We start from the raw sequence: 26,605 nt of genomic DNA on the forward strand, positions 1-26,605 counted from the left end.
CGCGAGGTTTTGCGGCTCCCGAAGAGTTTGCTAGTTCGCCCGAGAGGAGCGAGCGCCAGTCATGGCGGGGTAGCGCGCGGCGCGTGCACGCCACGCCCGGCCCCCACTCGCGAGGTGCTCGGAAGGGGGAAGGTAGCAGGCGCAAATATCAAGACAAGGCACGAACCCAGTGTGGTGTGGTGGATTGCCTCGTAGGCTGAGGATGAACAAGTACAAGGGAAGAATAGCCTCCCGAGGAGAGGTGTTCTTGAGCTCGGTGAGCTGGTGCGTGTGAGGACGGAATGGATCCGATCCAAGATCAGTTTCCTCCTATGGTGGTGGCTAGTCCTATTTATGGAGGCCCAGGTCCTCTTCCCAAATGTTTAGGCGGGAAGGGATCCCACAACGACCAATTTGAAGGGGGACAGCTAGTACAAGCTATCCTGACAAAAGGTGGTCTTCGCCTGCCAAAGGCTCTGGTGGTGACGACGTCGTGGGCTCCGCGATGACCTCCGTCCTGCCGTCCTGCTAGTCTTGGTCTCGTTGCACTGATATGGAAACCTTTGCCTAATGCCTCGGGACTCCTCCCCTGCGCCTGCTCCTTTAGCACTAAAGAGGAAACCAGTACTCTGCGCCTGCTGGCGCCCGCCTGGCGCCCCGCCTGGCCTTGTGATAGGTATCCGTCGTATCTATAATTTTTGATTGTTCATGCCAATATTATACAATTTTCATATACTTTTGGCAACTTTTTATACTATTTTTGGCACTAACATATTGATCCAGTGCCCAGTGCCAGTTCCTGTTTGTTGCATGTTTTATGTTTCGCAGAACCCCATATCAAACAGAGTCCAAACGGGATAAAAACGGACGGAGAATATTTTTGGAATATTTGTGAAATATGGGAAGAAGAATCAACGCGAGACGGTGCCCGAGGGGGCCAGAGGCAGGGGGGCGCCTGCCCCCTGGGCGCGCCCCTGACCCTCGTGGGCACCCCGTAAGGTGGTTACTGCTCTTCTTTGGCCGCAAGAAAGCTAATTCGGAGAAAAATCTGGGCGAAGGTTTCAATCCAATCGGAGTTACGGATCTCCGGTTATAAAAGAAACGGTGAAAGGGCATAATACCGTAGCGCAGAAACAGAGTGAGACAGAGAGACAGATCCAATCTCGGAGGGGCTCTCGCCCCTCCCATGCCATGGAGACCAAGGACCAGAGGGGAAACCCTTCTCCCATCTAGGGAGAAGGTCAAGGAAGAAGAAGAAGAAGGGGGGCCATCTCCCCCGCTCTTCCGGTGGCGCCGGAACGCCGCTAGGGCCATCATCATCACCGCAATCTTCACCAACAACTTCACCACCGTCATCACCAACTCTTCCCCCCCTCTATGCAGCGGTGTAACCCCTCTTTTACCCACTGTAATCTCTACTTAAACATGGTGCTCAACGCTATATATTATTTCCCAATGATGTATGGCTATCCTATGATGTTTGAGTAGATTCGTTTTGTCCTATGGGTTAATTGATGATCGTGATTGGTTTGAGTTGCATGTTTTATTATTGGTACTGTCCTATGGTGCTCTCCGTGTCGCGCAAGTGTGAGGGATCCCCGATGTAGGGTTTGCAATATGTTCATGATTTGCTTATGGTGTGTGGCGTGAGTGACAGAAGCATATACCCGAGTAAGTAGGTTGTTTGCATATGGGATAAAGAGGACTTGATGCTTTAATGCTATGGTTGGGTTTTACCTTAATGATCTTTAGTAGTTGCGGATGCTTGCTAGAGTTCCAATCATAAGTGCATATGATCCAAGAAGAGAAAGTATGTTAGCTTACGCCTCTCCCTCAAATAAAATTGCAATAATGATTACCGGTCTAGTTATCGATTGCCTAAGGACAAATAACTTTCTTGTGACAAAAAGCTCTCTACTAAAACTAATTTAGTTGTGTCTTTATCTAAACAGCCCCTACTTTTTATTTACGTGCTGTTTATATTCTTGCAAACCTATCCAACAACACCTACAAAGTACTTCTAGTTTTATACTTGTTCTAGGTAAAGCGAACGTCAAGCATGCGTAGAGTTGTATCGGTGGTCGATAGAACTTGAGGGAATATTTGTTCTACCTTTAGCTCATCATTGGGTTCGACACTCTTACTTATCGAAAGAGGCTACAATTGATCCCCTATACTTGTGGGTTATCAAGACCTTTTTATGGCGCCGTTGCCGGGGAGTAATAGCGTGGGGTGAATATTCTCGTGTGTGCTTGTTTGCTTTATAACTAAGTAGTTTTTATTTTGTGCTCTTGTTTTCTATCTTTAGTTATGGGTAGGAAACGCAAAATACCAAAAAAAATTACTTGTACCTACTGAACCAATGGTTGAAGAACCACTCAAAATCTATCACACTCCTGAAGCTTTTTACTTGGATCATCTTCGATCCCTATGTGCTCGTGCTGAAACCCCAACTAGCTTAGTTGAGGAAAATCTTTAGATGAGCATGCTTGTTATGTGCGACACCGCATATCTGAAAAGGGGAAACTTTTATTGGATCAAATTCATCGTTTGCAGTGCTATGCTTGGAATCTATGTGAAATATATGATTATACTTGTTGTTCTAAAAACCCCAAGAAACACCTTCCTTACCAATGTGAGTTTAGTGATAATGGAATCGTATCTTCGTATACTAAGGGTGTTTATAATTACTATGATGTTCAACAAATTGAAGAATTTGTTGCTTTTAGGGGTACTTGTGAAATTGCTTCTTTTATTGAAGAGTGTGATGCTATTCTCTACAAATCTGAAAATTTGGCCATACTTAAATATTGCTATGATAATTATGCTTCTAATCCTTATATTAAACCATATATTGAGGACTCGTCCGCTGTCCAAGAAGAGACTAATATTTTGCAGGAGTCTATGGAAGAAGGAATTGATGAAACTGTGAGCTCATTGGATGAAAAAGATGAGGAGGAGAGCGAAGAACAAAAGGAGGAAGAGCGGATTGCTCACCCGTGCCCACCTTCTAATGAGAGTAACTCTTCAACTCATACATTGTTTATTTTCCCTTCGTGCATACCGAAGGATGAATGCTATGATGATTGTTATGATCCCGTTGATTCTTTTGAAATATCCCTTTTTGATGATGCTTGCTATGCTTGTGGCCAAGATGCCAATATGAATTATGCTTATGGATATGAACTTGCTATAGTTCCTTATGTTAAACACGAAACTGCTGCTATTGCACCCACACATGATAGTCCTATTATCTTTTTGAATTCTCCAAACTACACTATATCGGAGAAGTTTGCACTTATTAAGGATTATATTGATGGGTTGCCTTTTACCGTTGCACATGATGATTTTGATGAATATAATATGCATGTGCTTGCTGCTCCTACTTGCAATTATTATGAGAGAGGAACTACATCTCCTCCTCTTTATGTTTCCAACACGATAAAATTGCAAGAAACGGTTTATACTATGCATTGGCCTTTACTTTGTGTGCATGAATTGTTCTTTTATGACATGCCGATGCATAGGAAGAGAGTTAGATTTCGTCATTGCTTGATATATGTTGCTTTGTGCTCACTACTAAATGCTAAATCATTGTTAATTAAAATTGGTTTTGATATACCTTGGGATCCGGGTGGATCCATTGCTTGAGCACTATATGCCTAGCTTAATGGCTTTAAAGAAAGCACTGCCAGGGAGACAACCCGGAAGTTTTAGAGAGTCATTTATTTCTGTTGAGTGCTTTTATAAAGTTTAAAAACAAAAATAAATAAAGAGGGGAACTCAAAACTTTTCAAAAAGGAAAGTGAAAGTGAGAGAGACAAGCATTGTTGAATTGGGGGAGCTCCTTGAACTTTGTTCATGCTCATGGAAACTTTGTGAATCTTGATTACAGAAACTTTTCAAAAAAAATAATTATCCCCTTGTACAATTCCATTGTATTATAAAAATAATGTGCCAAGGTTTGCCTTTAGGATGTTTACAATGCTTGTTGGTTTGTGCGGTGCAGGACAGAAACTTTGGCTGTAGTGCGCGATTTTACATTTTTTACTGGAACATTAAACGGTTCTGAAACTTTTTGCACTGTCTTTATATACAAATTTTTTATGTTTCCTAATTGTGGCAGAATTTTTGAAGTACCAGAGGTATGGTGAATGTTCAGATTATTACAGACTGTTCTGTTTTAGACAGATTCTGTTTTTGATGCATAGTTTGCTTGTTTTGATGAAACTATCAATTTATATCAGTGGATTAAGCCATGGAAAAGTTATATTACAGTAGCTAAAATGAAAAAACAAAATATTAATTGGTTTTCAACAGTACTTAGAGTAGTGATTTGCTTTATTATACTAACGGATCTTACCGAGTTTTCTGTTGAAGTTTTGTGTGGATGAAGTGTTCGAAGATCGAGGAGGTCTCGATGTGAGAAGAAGGAAGAGAGGCAAGAGCTCAAGCTTGGGGATGCCCAAGGCACCCCAAGTAAATATTCAAGGAGACTCAAGCGTCTAAGCTTGGGGATGCCCCGGAAGGCATCCATATTTCTTCAACAAGTATCGGTATGTTTTCGGATTCGTTTCATTCATGCGATATGTGCAAATCTTGGAGCGTCTTTTGCATTTAGTTTTCACTTTTATTTTATGCACCATGCTGGTATGAGATAGTCCTTGTTTGATTTATAGAATGCTCTTTGCACTTCACTTATATCTTTTGAGTATGGCTTTATAGAATGCTTCATGTGCTTCGCTTATATCATTTGAAGTTTGGATTGCCTGTTTCTCTTCACATAGAAAACCGCCATTTGTAGAATGCTCTTTTCCTTCACTTATATTTGTTAGAGCGTGGGCATATCTTTTGTAGAAAGAATTAAACTCTCTTGCTTCACTTATATCTATTTAGAGAGATGACATGAATTGGTCATTCACATGGTTAGTCATAAAATCCTACATAAAACTTATAGATCACTGAATATGATGTGTTTGATTCCTTGCAATAGTTTTGCGATATAAAGATGGTGATATTAGAGTCATGCTAGTGGGTAGTTGTGGATTGTAGAAATACTTGTGTTGAAGTTTGTGATTCCCGTAGCATGCACGTATGGTGAACCGTTATGTAACGAAGTTGGAGCATGAGGTATCTATTGATTGTCTTCCTTATGAGTGGCGGTCGGGGACGAGCGATGGTCTTTTCCTACCAATCTACCCCCCTAGGGGCATGCGTAGTAGTACTGCTTTGAGGGCTAATAAACTTTTGCAATAAGTATATGAGTTCTTTATGACTAATGTGAGTCCATGGATTGTACGCACTCTCACCCTTCCATCATTGCTAGCCTCTTCGGTACCGTGCATTGCCCTTTCTCACCTCAAGAGTTGATGCAAACTTCGCCGGTACATCCAAACCCCGTGATACGATACGCTCTATCACACATAAGCCTCATTATATCTTCCTCAAAACAGCCACCATACCTACCTATCATGGCATTTCCATAGCCATTCCGAGATATATTGCCATGCAACTTCCATCATCATCATATACATGACTTGAGAATTTATTGTCATATTGCATTGCATGATCATAAGATAGCTAGCATGATGTTTTTATGGCTTGTCCGTTTTTTGATGTCATTGCTACGCTAGATCATTGCACATCCCGCTACACCGCCGGAGGCATTCATATAGAGTCATATCTTTGTTCTAGTATCGAGTTGTAATATTGAGTTGTAAGTAAATAAAAGTGTGATGATCATCATTATTAGAGCATTGTCCCAGTGAGGAAAGGATGATGGAGACTATGATTCCCCCACAAGTCGGGATGAGACTCCGGACGGAAAAAATAAAAAAAAGAGGAAAAAAGGAGAAAGGCCAAAAAAAAGAAAAAAATGAGAGAGAAAGAGAGAAGGGGCAATGTTACTATCCTTTTACCACACTTGTGCTTCAGAGTAGCACCATGTTCTTCATATAGAGAGTCTCTTGAGTTATCACTTTCATATACTAGTGGGAATTTTCATTATAGAACTTGGCTTGTATATTCCGATGATGGGCTTCCTCAAATGCCCGAGGTCTTCATGAGCAAGCAAGTTGGATGCACACCCACTTAGTTTCAGTTTGAGCTTTCATACACTTCTAGCTCTTAGTGCATCTGTTGCATGGCAATCCCTACTCCTTGCATTGACATCAATTGATGGGCATCTCCATAGCCCGTTGATTAGCCGCGTCAATGTGAGACTTTCTCCTTTTTGTCTTCTCCACACAACCTCCGCCATCATATTCTATTCCACCTAGTGCTATGTCCATGGCTCATGCTCATGTATTGCGTGAAAGTTGAAAAGGTTTGAGAACATCAAAAGTATGAAACAATTGCTTGGCTTGTCATCGGGGTTGTGCATGATGTGAATATTTTGTGTGGTGAAGATGGAGCATAGCCAGACCATATGATTTTGTAGGGATAACTTTCTTTGGCCATGTTATTTTGAAAAGACATGATTGCTTTATTAGTATGCTTGAAGTATTATTGTCTTAATGTCAAAAGATAGACTATTGCTTTGAATCACTCGTGTCTTAATATTCATGCCATGATTAGATTACATGATCAAGATTATGCTAGGTAGCATTCCACATCAAAAATTATCTTTTTTATCATTTACCTACTCGAGGACGAGCAGGAATTAAGCTTGCGGATGCTGATACGTCTCCGTCGTATCTATAATTTTTGATTGTTTCATGCCAATATTATACAACTTTCATATACTTTTGGAAACTTTTTATACTATTTTTGGGACTAACATATTGATCCAGTGCCCAGTGCCAGTTCCTGTTTGTTGCATGTTTTATGTTTCGCAGAAACCCCAAATCAAACGGAGTCCAAACGGGATAAAAACGGACGGAGAATATTTTTGGAATATTTGTGAAATATGGGAAGAAGAATCAACGCGAGACGGTGCCCGAGGGGGCCACGAGGCAGGGGGGCGCGCCTGCCCCCCTGGGCGCGCCCCTGACCCTCGTGGGCACCCCGTAAGGCGATTACTACTCTTCTTTGGCCGCAAGAAAGCTAATTCGGAGAAAAATCTGGGCGAAGGTTTCAATCCAATCGGAGTTATGGATCTCCGGTTATAAAAGAAACGGTGAAAGGGCAGAATACCGCAGCGTAGAAACAGAGAGAGACAGAGAGACAGATCCAATCTCGGAGGGGCTCTCGCCCCTCCCATGCCATGGAGACCAAGGACCAGAGGGGAAACCCTTCTCCCATCTAGGGAGAAGGTCAAGGAAGAAGAAGAAGAAGAAGAAGAAGGGGGCCCCTCTCCCCCTCTCTTCCGGTGGCACCGGAACGCCGCCGGGGCCATCATCATCACCGCAATCTTCACCAAGAACTTCACCGCCGTCATCACCAACTCTTCCCCCCTCTATGCAGCGGTGTAACCCCTCTTTTACCCGCTGTAATCTCTACTTAAACATGGTGCTCAACGCTATATATTATTTCCCAATGATGTATGGCTATCCTATGATGTTTGAGTAGATCCGTTTTGTCCTATGGGTTAATTGATGATCGTGATTGGTTTGAGTTGCATGTTTTATTATTGGTGCTGTCCTATGGTGCTCTCCGTGTTGCGCAAGCGTGAGGGATCCCCGCTGTAGGGTTTGCAATATGTTCATGATTTGCTTATGGTGGGTGGCGTGAGTGACAGAAGCATATACCCGAGTAAGTAGGTTGTTTGCGTATGGGATAAAGAGGACTTGATGCTTTAATGTTATGGTTGGGACCTTAATGATCTTTAGTAGTTGTGGATGCTTTCTAGAGTTCCAATCATAAGTGCATATGATCCAAGAATAGAAAGTATGTTAGCTTACGTCTCTCCCTGAAATAAAATTGCAATAATGATTACCGGTCTAGTTATCGATTGCCTAAGGACAAATAACTTTCTCGTGACAAAAAGTTCTCTACTAAAACTAATTTAGTTGTGTCTTTATCTAAACAGCCCCTACTTTTTATTTATGTGCTTTTTATATTCTTGCAAACCTATCCAACAACACCTACAAAGTACTTCTAGTTTTATACTTGTTCTAGGTAAAGCGAACGTCAAGCGTGCGTAGAGTTGTATCGGTGGTCGATAGAACTTGAGGGAATATTTGTTCTACCTTTAGCTCCTCATTGGGTTCGACACTCTTACTTATCGAAAGAGGCTACAATTGATCCCCTATACTTGTGGGTTATCACCTTGCTCGTCATGGCTCACGTCACGGGAACTTCACGAGGTGCCCCTCGCCTTGATCTCTCCGCTCCTCGCGAGCCAGCCTAGTGAGGCTGCCCCTGAGGAGGTCTTGTGTCGTCCGCCTCGCGAGGGTCTTGAGTGTTTTCTGGTGAAGATGGGTCGTACCGGGCCGTTAGTGGAGCCACGCCGTGGACCGCAGGCAGGCAAGTCTGGGGACCACCGTTCCCAGGACGCCGACAGTTTTGACCCACTGTTCGACCCTTTTTGCATATGGGAAATGAGTTGTCCATGAATATCAATCAAATCAAGAAACTCAGAAAGATTGTTAGGATAAAGAAATTAGCGACAAAAAACAACAAGATCTTTGTGTGCACAATGAAGAATACATCAGTTCACTACAAGATGGTACTAACTATTATACCTTGCCTTTTTTTATTCCTTTGCCCCATTTCCAATATAGAGAATATATTTATGCACATCCTTGTTTGCAGGCCTTTCAAAAGCAGTTCACTGATGATTACCTCTCAAACCACCTCTATGGTCAGGAGGCGAGGAAGGTTTTCATACAACACCCACGGTTCAATATTGAAGTGTTCCTGAAGAGGACGAAGGACGGACGGTCAACCATCCACAGGCACTGGCCTAAAGTTGCAAAGACCTTCAACATGAATGAAGGCTCAATATTCGCCTTCCGCTTCAGCAGTTTTCCAGATGAGATGCATCTGTCTATATACCGTCTATGATGCTAATTTCGAAAGGTTCTACATGTTGCATGTGGAACTTGGTGCTGGTGCAGTTGTGTAATGGGGTAGCTGAGTGCTGAAGCTATATCATGTTGTACTCTGATGTATTTCAATTATGAAATTCTGCTTCCTTAATATGAATGAAATATATTATGTGCTTAATATGAATGTCAATTAGATTAATAAATGGATTATTAATAATAGGACAATTAGCCTGCTAATGGCAAATCAGCCTGCTAATTGGGTTTTGATATTGCAAACGGTTATTGAAAAAATACCGTGGGCGATGACCTCAGGCAACGCACACAGTTTCTAGGAATAAACCATGTTGGATCAATGAACAATCACACACGAGTTTCTCTTGAAAACTGTTTGTGTTAGGCCACCTTGCGCAAACGTTTACCACATAAAAACTGTGTGTGATGGACAGCCTTTGCCACACAGTTTTTTCTACGGACAGTGTGTGATACATTCAATAACGCAAACGATTTAACGGGAAAAATTGTGTGTGATGTACCTGTGAACGGAAACGTTTTCCTTGAAGCGGCTGTGTGGGATGTACATATGAACGGAAACGGTTAGCGGGGACTGGCTGTGTGGGATGTACTTGTGACCAGAAATAATTTCGCGCGTATAATTGTAATTTTTTAGCTCTACTGTACGTATTTTCGTATTTGAGCGCTCGCCAGTCGCACACGACCTCATTTTGCCGAGCGTGTGTGCCAGGAGGGCATATCCCCGACGGTTTCTGGGTCGTGTGGGAAGGACCCCCCTATCGCCCACACTCACTTGGCGACGGTTCCAAATGCCGTCGTGGAAAGGGGTTAAAAACCGTTTGTTTAGGACTGACGCGTACTAGTGAAGCGTACGGTCTTCATGATCCGGCAACGCTTCACCGTCCAGAGCTAATCGTCGTCGGAGAATTAGATGGAGGAGTTTAGAACCACAGTGGGCTTCTAATTATGAGGATTAGAGGTGGCTAGGGCTAGCTCTAATTAGTCAACTAGGACCAACTAGAAAAAAAACTAGATCAACTAGAGGAGGCTCCAAAACTTGTATATCAATAGGGATAAATCCTCTAGTATATATAGGTTAGGAGGGGAGGAGAGGGAAGCCACCAAGGAGGGAAAGTCCCTCCTTGGGGCGCCGGCCAAGGGGGAGGAGTAGGAGTGTAGGACTCCTCCCCTAGTCCGATTCGGCCCCCCTTATATGGCAAGGGGGGCGCCACTTCCTACTTGGGCCTTGTGGCCCAAGTTGCCTTCCACCTCTTGGACTTTTTAGGCCCGTTGATATTTTAATTAAATATAAAATAAACTGAATATTTTCAGAGCATTATATATATAATTTAACATCTCTGAAAACATTTTCACCTATATATAATTAATCGATAATACCCGGTATTACCTGATACTCACCGAAACCCTTCCGGTGACCCCGAAATGCTTTCGGAACCTCTCGGAACTATTCCGGATATTAATAAAACAATTTCACAATTGTATTCTCATCACTCCCGTCTTACTAACACCCAACAGATCATGATTACCTTAAGCTTGTGACCCCGTAGGTTCAGTAAATCATAGACATGAACGAAACCCCTTTGTTCAATGACCGATAGCGGAACCGTGGACATCCATATCGGTCCCTATGATTACATGAATGATATTCAAGTGAACCTTTGGTTATCGTGTTATGTTCCCTTTGCTTCGCGATACTTTACAAAACCCGGTGTGCATTGGTATCCTCCTGAGTCATCACCATGCCCACTATACCGTTGCTCCCGTCACCGGTTCTGTTCTTATTTCTTGTTAACTTGTTCCGGCATCCCCGTGACGTAGTCACCTGTGTCTGGCCAGACGATGCTGGATGCCGTCACACCGAGAGGGCCCTAAGAACATCTCTCCATCGTCGGAGGAGCAAATCCCACTCTCGAGCTGTTCGGTCACTTGGCAAACTTTCCGGTGAGCCTGAAAGTTGTCGTTATGATCACCTTGTTACAGGTGACGTTTGAGCAACCCCAAAGCCCACCGTTTGGTAGGAAGTGACCGATACACTCTCATGGTCTGAGGAACTAAAACACATGCTAACACTTCGTGTTATAACAGATGATTTCACACGATGTAATCACAAAGTATAACATACATGTTTGAGTCGATTCAATATGATCGTTCTTCTAATGTCATATCCTCAATGTTTATTTCAGGACTATCGTTACGCTTAACAATAACCCAAGATCCGGAAACCTGATCACCAACAACACTTGAGCCAGTCCTAGAGGCGGGACCGGGAACCTATTGTTTTGTCGTTTATCATTCCACACGTGCATATGAGTTTTCCACTGAATCGCATATTCCAGGATCATAGCAGTTAGCAACATGAAACATAAACTCTTAGTTATGAATAACGAAAATATAATAATACAAAATTATTGCCTCTAGGGCATATTTCCAACACATGCTTGTTTGGTTGCGTCATCTTTCGGATCCAATTTGAATCTCATCTGTTGAAGAAAGAATGGGAGTCTCATTAGGGGCAATTTGGCTTGTGTGTGAGCTCGAGTTGTTAGTTTGGATGCATCCTAAAATTTATTATACATGTTGTGCAACTATTTCCCCCACAAGGTACACAAACCAATTAGGTTTGCTCTTAAGTTTATTTTCTTGTAGTTTTGAGAAATCCACGGTGATATAAGCTCCCACACCGCAAGATCCTCCTAGCTCACAAGAGCTGATGATTTTTCAGGTAATTAGAAGAGTTGTTGTATAGTTTTGTGCAGTTTTCAAAAAAAATCTAGATACGTACTCCCTCTAAGAAATATAAGAGCATTTAGACCGGAGGGAGTACAGCACAAACTCAACATGAGAAGACAAAACGAATACCAGTATAATAAGTACACTTGTCATAGCAAATAACCAAGTTGGCTAAACCGACCTCGAGCTGGCACATACGGCTGTGCAAAATGACGGACAAATAGCCTCTCAGGCCAAGACAAGGTAATAGCATTGCCAATCACTCAGTAGGGTCAAAAAGGGAAAGCATTTTGGCTTACGAGCTCAAGCTATAGTTTGGGTGAATCCTATTCTTTTTTTCTGGTACAAGTGATCCCTTTTTGTTCAAGGTACATAAATCAATTGTACATATGTTTGTTTGTAGTTTTGTGTAATAGTCATCATGGTATAAGATTCCACACCACACATGCACCAGCTCATGCGTTTTATGACAACAAGGTAATCCCTCGAGAACACTACGTGCTCCTAACTTACAATTTTTATTTTAAACATGCGCAAAAGCTTTGTCTTTTCTCATTAATTATTTTTACATGACATATCCGATGATGGGAATACGGGGAAAAAGGCTCCTCTCGTGGTATGATGGACTTCAAGTGCTTTACGCCAGTCAAAAACCCATCCGGAAGCTTCCCCATTTATCTCGGGCGACGATGACAGAGGACATTGAGGAAACGTTTTCGAAAATGCCCACATTCATTACATTCATTGTGGTCCATATTTGCACGAGCTAACAAGCATGTAGGGCTTTTCACCGGATTCGCTCTTAATTATCTTTATAAGCGAGGCCATCCCTTTTGATTTTTCAACGGTTTCTTTGGCAGTAATTAACCACCTGGTTTTTTTCTTTAAAAATATTGCATGACATTTTCTACATTTCACTCAAATGCCACCCAGGTCGAGCACTCTAGCTCACATGTCACTCATGAAAATGTTGGACCTGTTACAAAATAAGAACCGTCATGCCAAAACGGCGGTAAAGCGACTTGGTTTACGTGTGAGCTCGAGCAGTTAGTTTGGGTGCCTCCTAAAATTTACCCAAATGATAAGTTCCACACGTGTGACACGAAGCAACCCCGCCCTGACGTTTTTACAACTAAAATTGCCATCCGAACAGAAAAAACAAAGCTAAAGAAAAAGAACTGAAACTTGTCATCCGAAAAAAAGTTACCATGCTTGACAACTAAAGTTGTCATCCCACACCATACTACACGGTCCTCCAGGCTCACCAGAGCTGGCGCATTCTTTTTACTTCGAGGGGATCAGAAGAGCTGATGTATGGTTTGTGCAGCAGTTTCAAAAGAAGTCTAGATAACCCCAGCATCACAAGACAAACGCATATACCATTACAATAAGCACACTTGTCATAGCAGATAACCAAAGCGACCCCGAGCGAGCCTGGCGCAAACGGCCCGTGCAAACGACGAGCAAATAGCCCCTCAGGCCGGGACAAGGACGGGAACAAAGAAAGAAAGAAAATTGTTTCACGAGGAGAAGGGATAATTTTATACTGCTACCGCCAACGCTGCCAATCAGACGAGGCAGGCAGGGGGCGGCGAGCGAGCGAGGGATGGATAGATACGCGGGAGACGTGCGGGCGTACAGGCAGAGGGAGTGGGGGGAGAGAGAGTGAGTCCACCTCAGCTTCAGGTGAGCTGGCCGGTGGCCGCTGGGGCATTTTTCTATTTCTGCGGCCTGCCCGGTTTCCAATTCCGACGAGCCAAAACAGACGGACGGGAAAGGGGTGGGGGGAGAGAGAGAAAAAAAAAGGGGGAATAAAAAGGGAAAGAAATAAAGCGAGAGGCGAATCCCAATTCCCCAAGTAGTACGCACGCACGAGAGGGGGCGAGGGAGGAGGGCAGCGCGCACACACCAGGGCAGGGGAGGGGAGGGGAGGAGGACTACAAGAGAGGAGAGAGAGGCGGGGGGCGAGGGGCAGCGGCAGAGGGCTGCAGCAGGGGCAGAAGCATTAGAAGGGGCAGTTGTAACCAAGTGGCAGCAGTAGATAGAGCCATCTATCTATCTCTCTCTACAGGTATAAATCCTTCCTTGCTCGCTTGCTTGCTTGCTCGCTCGCTCGCGCATCTGGTAGGACGGAGGGGGCAGAAGGAGTTGGTGGTGGGGATTTCTCGGGCGCCGCGGCGATGGGGGCGCGCTGATTGGGCCGCCGGCCGCGATCTCTCAGTCCAGATTTCCTTGGGCGGGCCCGCGCGTGATCTTGCCATGGGTTCGATTTGTTGCTGTTAGGTGATTCTTTCTTGCCCCTCCTGCGCATGTTCTTCCTTTCTCTGTTGGATTGGATTGGATTGGATTGGATGGAGCCGCCCCCTGCTTCTCCGCCTGGATTCGCGTCGCCCGGCGGGGCCGCCGCGGAGGGCGGGGGAAAGATTTGGTTTGGTTCTCGGGGGAGCGATTTGGGGGTGGGAGGGCGGCAGATCGGTTGGGTTCTCGCCGGAAGATTCGATTTTTACGCCTTGTTTTCTTCACGCGCCCCTCTCAGATCTCAAATGCCCCTGTTCCTGATCCGTTTCTTCTCGCCGATTTCGTCCGCGCTTACTTTCCTCCCTCCCCTGTTAATTCCATTATTATTGCAGATCGCGGCTAGGAGATCAGCGAGCACGCCCAGATTTCTCCCTTTCCGGATCAGTCTCATCCGACAAGATAATAAGCCGAGCGGGAGGGGGAGAAGCCATGATGCTGGAGGGCAAATCCTGCCTCGTCTCGCGCTCCCTGCCCAGCTACTGCGACCCGGACTCCGACTGGGCGTTCCTCCTCAGCGGCAGCAAGCGGCCCGCGCCGGAAGACTTCCGCGCGGAAGACATGGAGGAGGTAGACGCCGGCGGCAGCAGCAGCGGGAAGCGCAGCAAGTCGCCTTCCCCGCAGCCGCACACGCCGGACATCACCGAGAGCCACGGCTCCAGCCGCCATGCCTCCTCCGGCAGCGGCGGAGGGGAGCAGCAAGGCTCTGGGGCCAATCTCATTGGCGAGATTGGCCGCGACCTCTCCATCAACTGCCTCCTCCGGCTCTCCAGGTCGGACTATGGCTCCGTCGCCTCCCTCAACAGGGACTTCAACTCCCTGGTGCGCAACGGGGAGATCTACCGCCTGCGGCGGCAGAATGGCATCGCCGAGCATTGGGTCTACTTCTCCTGCAATGTCCTGGAGTGGGACGCCTATGACCCCTACAGGGAGCGCTGGATCCAGGTGCCCAAGATGCCACCGGATGAATGCTTCATGTGCTCTGACAAGGAGTCCCTGGCTGTGGGCACCGAGCTGCTTGTGTTTGGGATGGCACACATTGTGTTCAGATATAGCATCCTGACCAATTCATGGACAAGGGCTGATCCCATGAACTCTCCCCGGTGCTTGTTTGGATCAACAAGCGTCGGTGAAAAGGCGTATGTCGCTGGAGGCACCGATGCTTCTGGAAAGATACTGAGCTCTGCCGAGATGTATGATTCTGTGACACACACTTGGACACCCCTTCCCAGCATGAATAGAGCTAGGAAGATGTGTTCTGGTGTGTTCTTGGATGGCAAGTTCTATGTGATTGGTGGTGTTACCAACAACAACCAGGTACTGACATGTGGTGAGGAATATGACTTGAATCGGGGGTCATGGAGGGTCATTGAGAACATGTCTGAGGGCCTCAATGGAGTGACAGGTGCTCCTCCACTCATTGCAGTTGTCAACAATCAGCTCTATGCAGCTGATTACAGTGAGAAGGATGTGAAGAAGTATGACAAGCTGAATAATAAGTGGATCGCTCTTGGGAAATTGCCTGAACGGTCTGTGTCGATGAATGGCTGGGGCCTTGCTTTCCGAGCCTGTGGTGACCGGCTGATTGTCATCGGAGGCCCAAGGACTTCTATTGGTGGCATCATTGAGCTTAATTCCTGGGTTCCCGATGAGCAACCGCCTGTGTGGAATTTGGTTGCCACACGGCAATCCGGGAACTTCGTGTATAACTGCGCCGTGATGGGTTGCTGAGTCCACTGAATAAAGATTGGATGCAGTGGATATTTATGAAGGATGATAGTATGCACAAAGGCAGCCTGTTCAATTGCTCCAGCCCTGATTCTTCGTAGGGATTTATGCCTTCTGCCCAGTTAACTGGACATCTGCTGAGCGGCAGCACTCATGTAACCCTTGAGTTCTAATACTTCTGTTTTCCTTGCTAATCCATTTCTACATTTGCAATTTGGATCAACAGCTCGTGATTTCAAAGATACGAGACTATGCAAAAACAGTGTTATATTAATAATCTAGAAACAACTTCCAGAATGCTCGCCTTTCACTGTTGATGATGAACAACCTGTTAAGCAATGCTTGATTTATCTTTGGCTGCAACTAGAGCATGTTTATCAATTCACTGCTATGTTTCTTATTCATCCAGCTTGCTTCATGATATGCTTTTCTGAATTGTGTTATCAGCTTGTAAGTTGGTAATGATATGTTGTTTTGCTGGTTGTGAATTTGTATGTGCTATTAGATGCTGGTATTGTTCTAGTTTTAGTTGTGATGGTTTGCTTGTGGGTTTGTTTGACTCAGGTGTTTTAGTTCATATTTCCATGTACTGATGTTTTAGTTAGTCAACTGAATCGAGTTTGAGATGTTCTGTTTCTGATGGAGTGTCAAAGCAGCAGAGTTTTCAAAACTAGATCATTTTACTGGCCATTTAGTGACAAGTTTCCTGGGAGTTGTCGACCCTTCTGCCTTTAGTTGTTGCTAGCCTAGAAGTAAGCCTCCTCATGGTTTTACTGGATCATTGAATTATCCCTGAGAGCGAAAGGGCAAAAAGCTCTCTAGCTGATTGATTCTGCGTGTTCTGTTATAGCTATTTCAGCAAATTGATGTCATCCTCTATTAGCAATGTTGCAATAAGGGAACATATATATCATTAGTAAGGTTAAAAGGAAGTGATCCATCTGCAACTGGTGTTTATTAGTCTTTTTGAGTGAGTTATCTGTCTGACCGACCATTTGTTTGAACCGTATTTGTGATCCATAGGGCACACACATTCTTCTGTTTTGGGCATTTAGATTTGCATACATGCTTCTTCCTGTGTGGCAGCATCCATCCTACATTGCCCCTGGATTTCTGGAATGAGAGCCGAATTGATTGGTGGCGCGCTGAGTGCAGATGGCGGCGCTTGCTATATGAAAGGAGCCTGTGTAATCTGTCGATGTCGACTTGCAGACATATATATGTGGTAAAAAGAAACCTTGTAGTTCTTGCCATTTGGAGCAAGAAAATGGTTGTGAGCCGATCAGAGCACTGCTGCACTTTTTTACATGTCATCTTGCATAGTGTGGCAACCTTTTGTTCATCTTCTTACACGAGTGACAAATAGCATTGTGCACGATAGTAAACTCTGGTTGTAGCAATATAGTCCTCGTGCGAGCTTCTTTCGTTTAAAATCGCCACGGGTCTCGTTCGCGTCATCGTGTTTGTGTTTGTACTGCAATCCCAGATTTTCGTTGAAACAAAGCAAGCTGATTTTTGAGTGGGGCTGCATTCGCTTTGAGGAGTGAATTGGCAGGCACTTGCTCCTGTGCTTTGCTTCCGGCCGTGAAAGGAACACACACCCTTGCAAGGCAGAGAAGTAGAAGTAGTAGAGGTAGAACCACACGTGCCGATCGGTGCAGAGAAGCCTTTCGCTCCGTTCGGTCCGGTCCGGTCCGGTAGCAGCAGTGCGACCCGATGCTACACTGCGCGTACCGTTTTGTTCCCGGGGCAACTTGGCAGGTGACCCGGCCCGACACAACTCTGCCGCCGAGACTCGCTGACCATTTCGTCCGTCCCTGGAAAAAGGGGAAAACACAGGGAGAAACGTTCCTCCAGAGCCGCCACAGGCAGAGCACGCACGAGGACGCTTTGCTACCTGGAAGAAATCATCATCAGCCGTGCTGTGTTGCGTTGCGTGAAGCTTCCTTCTTCTGACCCTGGACGGCTAGTAGGCTAGCCAGGATAGTACTACTCGTAGCAGCCTACCATACCCATCGAAGGAAGGATGGATGGATGGATGGATTCCCCTCGAGCGTGGGGGTGGAAGCGTACGCCTCGTGCCTCCTTTACAGCGCGGCCGCTCGCGTTGCGTTGCGTTGCGGCGGAACCACCTTTTCTTTCCTTCCTTCGTTCTTCTCCTCCGGCGGGCGGGGCGGGGTCTACAATAATTTCAGCCGTGGCCGTCGCTGTTGTGCCATTCCGGGCATCCAGTTCTGTCGTGCGCGCCGCTGCAACCGGCACCTGCGTCTACGTGCGAGGCCGATCCATCGACAGCTCGCACGCACGCACGCACGCACATGCGCCCGAGCGCTCCAGAGAGATAATCTCATCTGCCTCTGCTGCGCCCAACCACTGTCTTTAGTCCCCTGTCCCGCCCCGTTTGGCCGCCCCCCCCCCCCCCCCCCCCCCCTCTCTCTCTCTCTGGGTGCCAGGCACAGCTTCCAAATCCGCCGCCCCCATTACGCCTCTGATTGACCCCTGCCTGCACATCTTGCAAATTTTCGTGTATGCATCTATGTGCCCGATTTGTTCTTGTGTTGCTCTCCTCCTTGTGTGATCGACCAACCAGAAAATTAGGCGAGTTAATAATTATCCGCTGGCGTCCTTCTGGAATCTGGATGGATGGAGGAACCTTTATCTTCCCCCCTCATCACCGAATAATCACCGCAATTTCGTCCGGTTTACACGCTCGCAGGTGTCATTCGCGGTCCGGGACGGGATTGGAGAACATTTTTGGGTGGAGAATATGTACATCTATCTGTCCATCTATCTATCTATCTACCCATCTCTCGTCTCCATCGAGCATATGAAACCATGCCCCCCTCACCTCACCTCATCTCCCACTTTATTTATTCCCGCGCCGGCGATTTAATGCGCTGCGTTAGGCGCCCCGAATTTTTTCACCAAATGGCCTCCGCTGTTTATTTGTCCCAAGAGTGATCGGCACGCCAGAGCGAGCGTACGTACTGTCATTTTCCTCCCTTTCTCTCGTGCATGCAGGAGAATCATCCCGCGTGAACGGTGAGGTGAAGAATGGTGGTGACGCGTCCACGCAAGTGGGGAGATGCTAGCCTTTCCGTTCCGTCTCTTTCCTTCTCCGATCGGAACAATGCACATCAGATCTTCCTACCGGCCGGTCTTCGCCGTCCCGTCGCCGTCGCGGCTTGGCCGTTCCCATGTGGCGACGAGAGCGACGGGCGGTAGCCGTCTGCGGCGCCGGCGACGGGCTCTTGGGTTTGCGCCTCGTGCCGTCAGACCATTGACGGCGTCTCCGGGTCAAGCTTTACGGCTCTGGTAAAACGCACGCAAAGCTTGCATTTGACCCGTCCCCCTTCTTTTTCCCCGTCTGTTTGCTTGTTGGGCCGGAAGTGAAGTGTGCCCCGGTTTCGGCCTGCTGATTTTTTTTGCGGGTGGTTTGGGCCTGCTGATTAACGACTGGGCTTCTCGAATGTCAGACAAGGCCTCTAATTAGGCCTTTATCCAGGTCTACGTGGCCTCTCTCTTTGGAAAAGAGGCCCAGGTCTGTTGGTTTGTTTCTCTCTGTCTCTCGCACAGTTGAGACCTCGAGAAAGATCCAGGCAGGCAGATGGACAGGCTGCAGCTACCACGCACAGAGGGCAGGCTAGCTAGGCCGAGGTCTGATCGTCCTTTGCTGGGGCTCCGTCTTGAATTCCCCAGGAGGCCGGGCCGGCAGCAACAGCAGCGAGGCAGCAGCAGAGCAACAGGACCAAAGTGAGCGAGTAGCAGTAGCGATCTGCACATGTGTGTGAGCGCAGCAGAGCAGAGGAAATTCAGTGAAGCCCCAAGGCCCAAGCTAGCCGCTAGATAGTACTCCTACTGGAGTACTTTCACCCACCCCTCGTCCATCCATCCATTCCTTCGCCGGTGGCCGTTCGCTTTTGTCGCCAGCCCCTGCTTTCACGGTTTCACCTCCTCCTGATCTCCTGTCATGGCCTGTAAAAAACGTGTGGATTCAGGCTCTGTCGCGTCAGTTCACGTGTTGGCAAGGGCACAGGCTTCTCGCTTTGTCTCGACGTACGCACGCAGTAGTAGATCGCCTCGCCTCGGAGATTCGCTGCGCCTCGCGGTAGTAGTATCAGGCCACGCGCGTGCGTCACGGTGGCCTGCCGGCGGGGAATCCGCGGGTGCCGCCGCACAATCAGCGGGGCATCATGCCGCAATCATCCACAGGTGACGAGCTCGCCCGGTCTCCGCTCGGCCAGGCGGATCGGCGGTGCGTCTGCATGTCCCGTCGCCTTTCGGCACTCTGCAGCGGCCGCACGGCGAGTAGGCCGGTGCATGTGGCCTTGTCAGGGCAAGTACTGACAATGTTGTAAGGGGAGTACCCTCTCTGTCAAAGGGAGGAAATGAAGGACTCATCCCACTCGCCGCTTAAGGCCAACTCCAACGCTCCACTCCAAACATATGGATCCGTTTGATCCGGATTTGGTCCGTTTGGGATGGAAGAACGAACGCCCATGTCCGGTTTCGGCTGGCCTCGTGTTGAGACATCCAACGCCTGGCCGCGGCTCCAACTTGTCTGCGTGGGTCATAAAAAATGCCAACAAAAATGCATGAAAAAATAATGAAAAAAGCATTGTAGAATAGTTTAAAACATAAAAAAACACAATTAAATAGTCCGCCGTCGACCCATGTACGGTACTTAGGGCGTGTTCGGATCTCCTCCCACTCCACACTCCACAAATTCCTGAAGCGGGAGCCGAGCCGAACGATATATCAGTGAGAAGCTGGCTTCCGGAAGCTAAGGCCGAGGCCAGTGCAAAAACGAGGAGTGACGGCGGCCCAGCTCCACCAAAACTTGGAATCTGGAGTTCGCCCTTTTTACATCCAACTGCCACCGCCAAGTTACTTCACATCAAACCGGTACGCTCGCTGGAACAGATCGCTCCTCACTCCCTCGATCGAATCGGTACGGGGCTCCTTCTCTCGATCGATAGCCCAAGCTGGGCTGCCTCCAACCGGCCCAAACTGGCCCAGCAAGCTCCCAGCTGGGCTGCAGCGCTGGGAGAAGTTGCCGATGCTCCCGGACGCTCCTGCGATCGCTAGGTGGAGTTAGAAGCGAGGAGAAGAAGCTGGATATGTGAAGTTTTCAAAAGCCAGAGGAGATCAGAACAGGCCCTTAAGATGAAATTAAAAAAACTTAAGAAAGATAATGCGGCCGCCCCGCGCGCCGTAGAAGCCTTTGCCGTCGCAGCCGCCGTCTTCAGGCGCCACCATCGTCATCGTCGCTCATCAGGTCGATGTACGGTGGGGTGGTCCAGAAGTGGGGCGGCATGCCCCAGTATGGGCCGAGCGCGGGCTGTGCAAGCGGAGGGGGCGGCGGTGCGGCTGGTGGTGACCACGAAGCCCATACACGCTCCTACCTGGGCTCCTCCTTGACATCCTGCTTGACGCCCAACTCTGGCACATACACGTCGCCGAAGGCCGACAGCTCGAGCATCTCCTTCAGACCCTCCCACTCCTCCTGTTAGCACCTTTACTCCCGCTCGAAGTCATCCATGACGGCCTGCAAGAGCCGCTCCTCCCCCTCGGCCGTCATGGCGGGAGGCTGCTGGGGTGGCGGCAACGGGGTGGGAGACGGTGTCGGCGTCAGGCCGCGCACCCGCTTGCGGCCGCGGACTCTTGGCGGGCTCGGTGTGCGCGCACGAGTGGCACGGGCCGCACTCTGGGACACATGGGGCGGGCTACGACCACGGCCGACAAAAAAGGTTTGCCAACACATGTCGTGCTGTCCTGGAAGCATGTGTCTGAGAGGGGCGAGTCGACGGCATACCTGCAGCCGAAGAGGAGCTCACACGGAATCCGGGCGCGAAAGAGGGCGATCTCCTGGAGGCGGGCACGACCAGTCACCGGGATGGGGGGAATGGGCACCCGATCCGGGCTCAGACGCCACCCACTGGGGAGGTGCGCATCTGACTGCGGCAGCGGTGCGCCGGTCTCCCAGTACCGGCGGCACACTTTGACCTTGGCGTAGGGTCGGAAGCGTGGCCCGGCCGCCGGCGGGGAGATGGAGAAGGAGGACGGCGAGGTGAAGTGGCTAGCCGTGCTTCCGGGCGAGGCGGACGATGACCCCGCCTCGCAGTCCTGTTTGCACTTCTTGCCAGGGTGCCACTTCCAGAACCCCATGGCCGGCGGGGAGCGAGGTGGACGACGGCTGGGGTTTGTTGTCTCTGATGGAGGGGGGCAATGGTGGGAAGTGGACGAAGACGGGTAAGTGGAAGTGGCAGTGGAAGTCCATGGCTTCGCTATAAAAAAGGACGTTGCCGAGGGCCATCTGGGTGGCTGACTTGCGGGCCCGACCAGTCGTGCACATTGACTAAGGTCGGTGGGAGGTAGTTGGAAGGCCAACACGCGGGCCCGAGGCGGATGCCGAGACGCCGCATTCCCGTGCGTTCGTTGTCCTCGCGGTCGCAAAGCTCGCTCAACTATGCACCAGTAATGGGTCGAGCCGGACGAAAAACAGACGCGATTTGAGGATGGGGTTGTGCGTTAGGCTGGCTCGTATGTCCATTTGGGCCCAAACGGACGCAGTCGGACCATTTGGGGGCCTGCGTTGGAGTTGGCGTAAGAGCAGCGCCGAACCCAAATGGACACATATTTTTATCCTTTTTCGTCTGTTTGGGTCGGTCGTCCGCACTTTTTGCGTTTGGGTCGGCCATGCAACTAACGCAAGGACGCATTTTCGTCCTCACGGCCGGCCGACCGTGTTTTTATTAAACATATGGAAATTTGACCCTAGTTTACACAATTCAAACAAAATACAAACGTCTTATATAGTTTCACAAACCAAACAAATATATCATAGTTTGCAAGCCAAAAAAAATTAAATCGTCTCAAATACATTTTTAAAAAGATACATCTATTGGTTGCCAACGTGAGCCCACATGTGCTCAACCAAATCATTTTGTAGCTGAATGTGAGTGGCGGCGTCATACGAGCGAGGTCGCCGCGCTTTTGTCCACTTCAGGCAGGGCCGGGGTGCGGGGGCGAGGTGATGTTGGCGGCGACGCCAGGGAAGCTGCGGCGGCGGTGCGGCGAGGAGGTGGTGGCAACGACGTTGGAAGGTGGCGTGCTATGGGCGAGGAGGTATGCGGATGCGGACGGCTGGCCTGGGCACCGGAACTGGGCGGCGGCGGCGACGGGGTGGGACGGCCGGGTGTGCTGGCTGTCGATGGGAGGAAGAGAATGGCCTATGTGCCACCGACTAACAGGACATGGGAGAAGTATGCGGGCGTCACGTGCGTTTGCCTTGTGTCCGCGCCGACGCAAACGAGGCCCAAATTTGGGCCTCCAGTGGACAAAAGCGGATGAGCGTGTGTTTGGGTCGGCGCATTGGGCCGACTTTTGTGTTCGTTTTGACCCAAACGGATGCGCGGACGAAATGAATCGGTGCGTTGGAGTTGCTCTAACTGGTGACATTGTATAGTACATTTGACTTTCTCACATCCGCGCAGTGTGAAATTTTGAAATTTTTATGCAGTTAGCCGCACTCCATAGCCGCAGAACAGCCGCATTATTGGAAATAAAAAAACATCCCAAATTAAAACATAAACTTCAATCTGTCGACAATATCTAATTATTACATAATTCATCAAATTCATAACATCAAATGCAACACAAATACAATAGAGTTCTTGCAAAATACAACAAACAAAGAATGAAACTAGTAGGTTTTTTCATCATGCCATTTTCAGTACTACTCCACAAATCTTTCTGGAGTTCGTTGTCAGTAACGGCATCTCTACTTTCATGGTGTACCCTCATGGAATGTCTGATTCATTCCTCTTTTCTAATCAGCATAACACGTACATCCATGAGAGCATAGAAGGTGTAATCCAAATCCCGCCCACGCTCATTCTCAATGATCATGCAAGCAGTCATGATGTATCAAAGTTTTTTCTAATCCCAGGATCGAGACGGTCCTCTCATAATAGCAAATTGGATTGAAAAATCTCAAATTCCCTCTCAAAGTATTTCCTATCCGCCGCTTAAGCTTGTGAAAATAGAGTCATTTGTTACTTTGGGAGCTTTGGATTGGCTTCACAAAAGTACTCCACTTCGTATAGATCTCATCTGCTAGGTAGTACCCATAGTTGTAGGTGCAACCACTTGCTTCGAAGGTCACTGGTGGAGCTTCTCCATTTGTTAACTTGGCAAAAAGAGGTGACCGATCAAGCACATTGATGTCGTTGCAAGAATCAGGCATCCCAAAATATGAATGCCAAAGTCTCTTGATAGGCAGCGACCTCAAGAATGATGGTGCTGATGAGTGATATTTTTACACTCATTTCAACCTTGTTTAAACTGAGACACTTCACTAAAAGAGAGATATTCATTCCGATATTGCCACTAATCACTAATGAATGCAAAGGATTCCACAAATCCTCTTTTTAATATTTTTCATAGGAAATGGGCTAATAAGGGAAGATATCATGTGGGAGAAAGGAAATGGAGAAGAAACAAATTATCAGGAGGCGTCAAAGGGACTCCAGAACAAAAGATGGCGTTCCGTGCGACCGCGAGTGTCCGTATGAGCGGTCGTTTGGCATGGAAACCGAGGCAGCCCATCCACCTGAACAACCTTTATTAATGGGACAAAGCAGAGGAGGAGCGTTAAGCACAACCACAACCCATTCATCTTCATCTTTATCCACAAACCCTAGCTGCCACCATTTTCACCACCATAGCCATCGCCACCACCATAGCCCTCTCTCATCTAGTTCATACTTGTAATTGTGCATCGCACAAGGCATCTACTTTAATGCATATTGCAATCAATCAAACTCAAGATGTGTTCTTCAATGATTTCTTCTCGCGATCTGATCTCGATGTGTGAGTAGTCCGGTAAGGTATGGGGTGAGGCATGAGCCTTGCAACCCCTGGTATTTGGTGAAGGGATCAATGGAATCCTTTGACACAACGTCTTGTATGTGTAAAATAAAATTGCATCATGAAGTTTCTCTTCTCTTCTCTGCGATCTTCATCCCTGCAAGTACCCATGATCATGGAGATCGGGCACTGGTGAGGCTAGGAGCAAGGGGACCATGAAGTGTTATACCGAACACCGGTGACATTAAGGTTTAGTAGGGTAACGTGGATCATATCCTTGGGGATACATGAGGTGTAGTCATTGAACGCCCAAAGATTTTGTCTAGTATTATTATCTTAATTATCGGGGCAACTCCGCGAGATGGATAGGGCCTTCGGTAGGACAACTGATTCTTGATGCAGGACTCACGCCACTCAGGATGTTATTTGTACACATCCGCCATCCCAAACGAAGCAAGCACCTCTTGATGGGTGGCTTCCCAAGCACAAACTCATCCCCATACCTTATTTGTATTATAAGTGTTTGAATCACTATTTGCTTGTTGATCCGGTCAAAAGCTGGATTCGACACTTTAGCAAAAGCTTGCTAGAGACAATCGCTTCAAGGGAATCTTCCTCTCGTGGGTTCGATAACCCAGGGTCACCTCTGGGGAAATAGGTGCGGGATACTCTTTTTAGTTCCAATACCGGTCAACAAAAAGGAGATAGCAAGCCCTTTTTCTGGCGTCGTTGCCGGGGAGGAGTTCAGTATTCCTAGTCTTTTTATCTAGAGTTTTTGTTAAAGTTATTTTTCAGTTTTTGTCTTCACTTTTTCAGTTTTAGTTTTAGTTTTATTTTGTTGCAAGTCTTGTCAGTTAAAAAATTCCAGAAAGTTACTATGGCTCGTAATCTTGTGAGTTTTGCTACTCTTAGCAACAATTTAATGTGTGAACCTATAGCACAACCTGATGTTGCAGCTGCAGAATGTGAGATCAAACTGAACTTAGTTTCCATGGTTCAACAGGACCAATATGGAGGCTCTGCTTTTGAAGATGCATGTATGCATTTACATAATTTTACTGAATTGTGCAACATGACACGCATAAAGGATTATGATCCAGATGCTCTAAAAATATGCTCATTTCCTTTCTCTTTGAGAGGAAAGGCTAAAGAATGGATTTTAGCTTTGCCTAAAGGTAGTATTACTTCTTAGGATGCTTGTTGCAACAATTTTTTATCTAGGTTCTGCCCACATGCAAAAATTATGCAATTACGTTCTCATATTACAGGTTTCAAGCGGGAGGAATGTGAGCCACTAGCGCTTGCGTGGGATAGAATGAAAGAAGCAATGAGAAATTGCCCCAATCATGGAATGGGGGAGTGGTTAATTCTTCATATGTTTTACAATGCACTACTGCAGGATGGTCCAAACGCGACACTACGATCAGAGACCCTTCGACGAAACTGTGTGCGATGCCATAATCACAAACGATGGTCTAAAAAACCCGTCAAGAAAGGTGCAAAAGTTTGCGATGACGGATGCATCAAACACAGTTCAGATTTTAGTTGCATGTGCGATGCAGGGCATACAGTTCAGTTCAATTAACTGTTTGTGATGAGGAGGAACAAAAGAAATGGGCAGCCAGATGAAGGCGTGTGCGATATACAGCATACGGTTCACTAGGATGAACTGTGTGTGATTACGCAACACAATGGAAACGGTCAACTGAACAAGATGTGTATCATATGCGGCAAACAGGTCCGTAATCAGAAATGTGTGCAAAGACCAATAATAACAGAGACGATTGCTGCTAATAAGCCGTGTGATTTTCTCTGTCTATAGTAGAATAACATGTATATATATATATATATATATATATATATATATATATATATATATATATATATATATAAAGAAACATCCAATTACATAAGTGACTATATAGATCATTTGCACACACCTCAATAAACAATTGCATGCATTCTAAAGTAGGAGAAACGATTGTCTAGTCATCTGCTTCTTGTGACGCTCCCTCCACTGCTCTATGGCTCGATCCCTT

The 26,605-nt window shown here is 47.1% G+C and overlaps 1 protein-coding gene across 2 annotated transcripts; it reads left to right on the plus strand.

The window, feature by feature from the left end:
• Nucleotides 1-13,425: 13,425 nt before the first annotated feature.
• LOC109762786 (F-box/kelch-repeat protein At1g74510) lies at nt 13,426-15,992 on the plus strand. 2 transcript variants are annotated; one of them, XM_020321658.4, is made up of 2 exons: nt 13,426-13,955; nt 14,303-15,992. In XM_020321658.4, exon 2 carries the CDS (start codon nt 14,400-14,402, stop codon nt 15,696-15,698), a length of 1,299 nt encoding a protein of 432 aa, XP_020177247.1. In that variant the 5' UTR covers nt 13,426-13,955; nt 14,303-14,399; the 3' UTR covers nt 15,699-15,992. The 2 variants fall into 2 exon arrangements, with proteins under 2 accessions (XP_020177247.1, XP_020177248.1); XM_020321659.4 differs by having other exon boundaries at nt 13,478-13,743.
• Nucleotides 15,993-26,605: the final 10,613 nt, after the last annotated feature.

The sequence above is a fragment of the Aegilops tauschii genome, chromosome 4 (assembly GCF_002575655.3).
Source record: "Aegilops tauschii subsp. strangulata cultivar AL8/78 chromosome 4, Aet v6.0, whole genome shotgun sequence".
Classification (NCBI taxonomy): Eukaryota; Viridiplantae; Streptophyta; class Magnoliopsida; order Poales; family Poaceae; genus Aegilops; species Aegilops tauschii.

Excerpts from the sequence above, each read along its gene's own strand:
- LOC109762786 (XM_020321658.4), top strand. The coding sequence starts at position 14,400 with ATGATGCTGGAGGGCAAATCCTGCCTCGTCTCGCGCTCCCTGCCCAGC.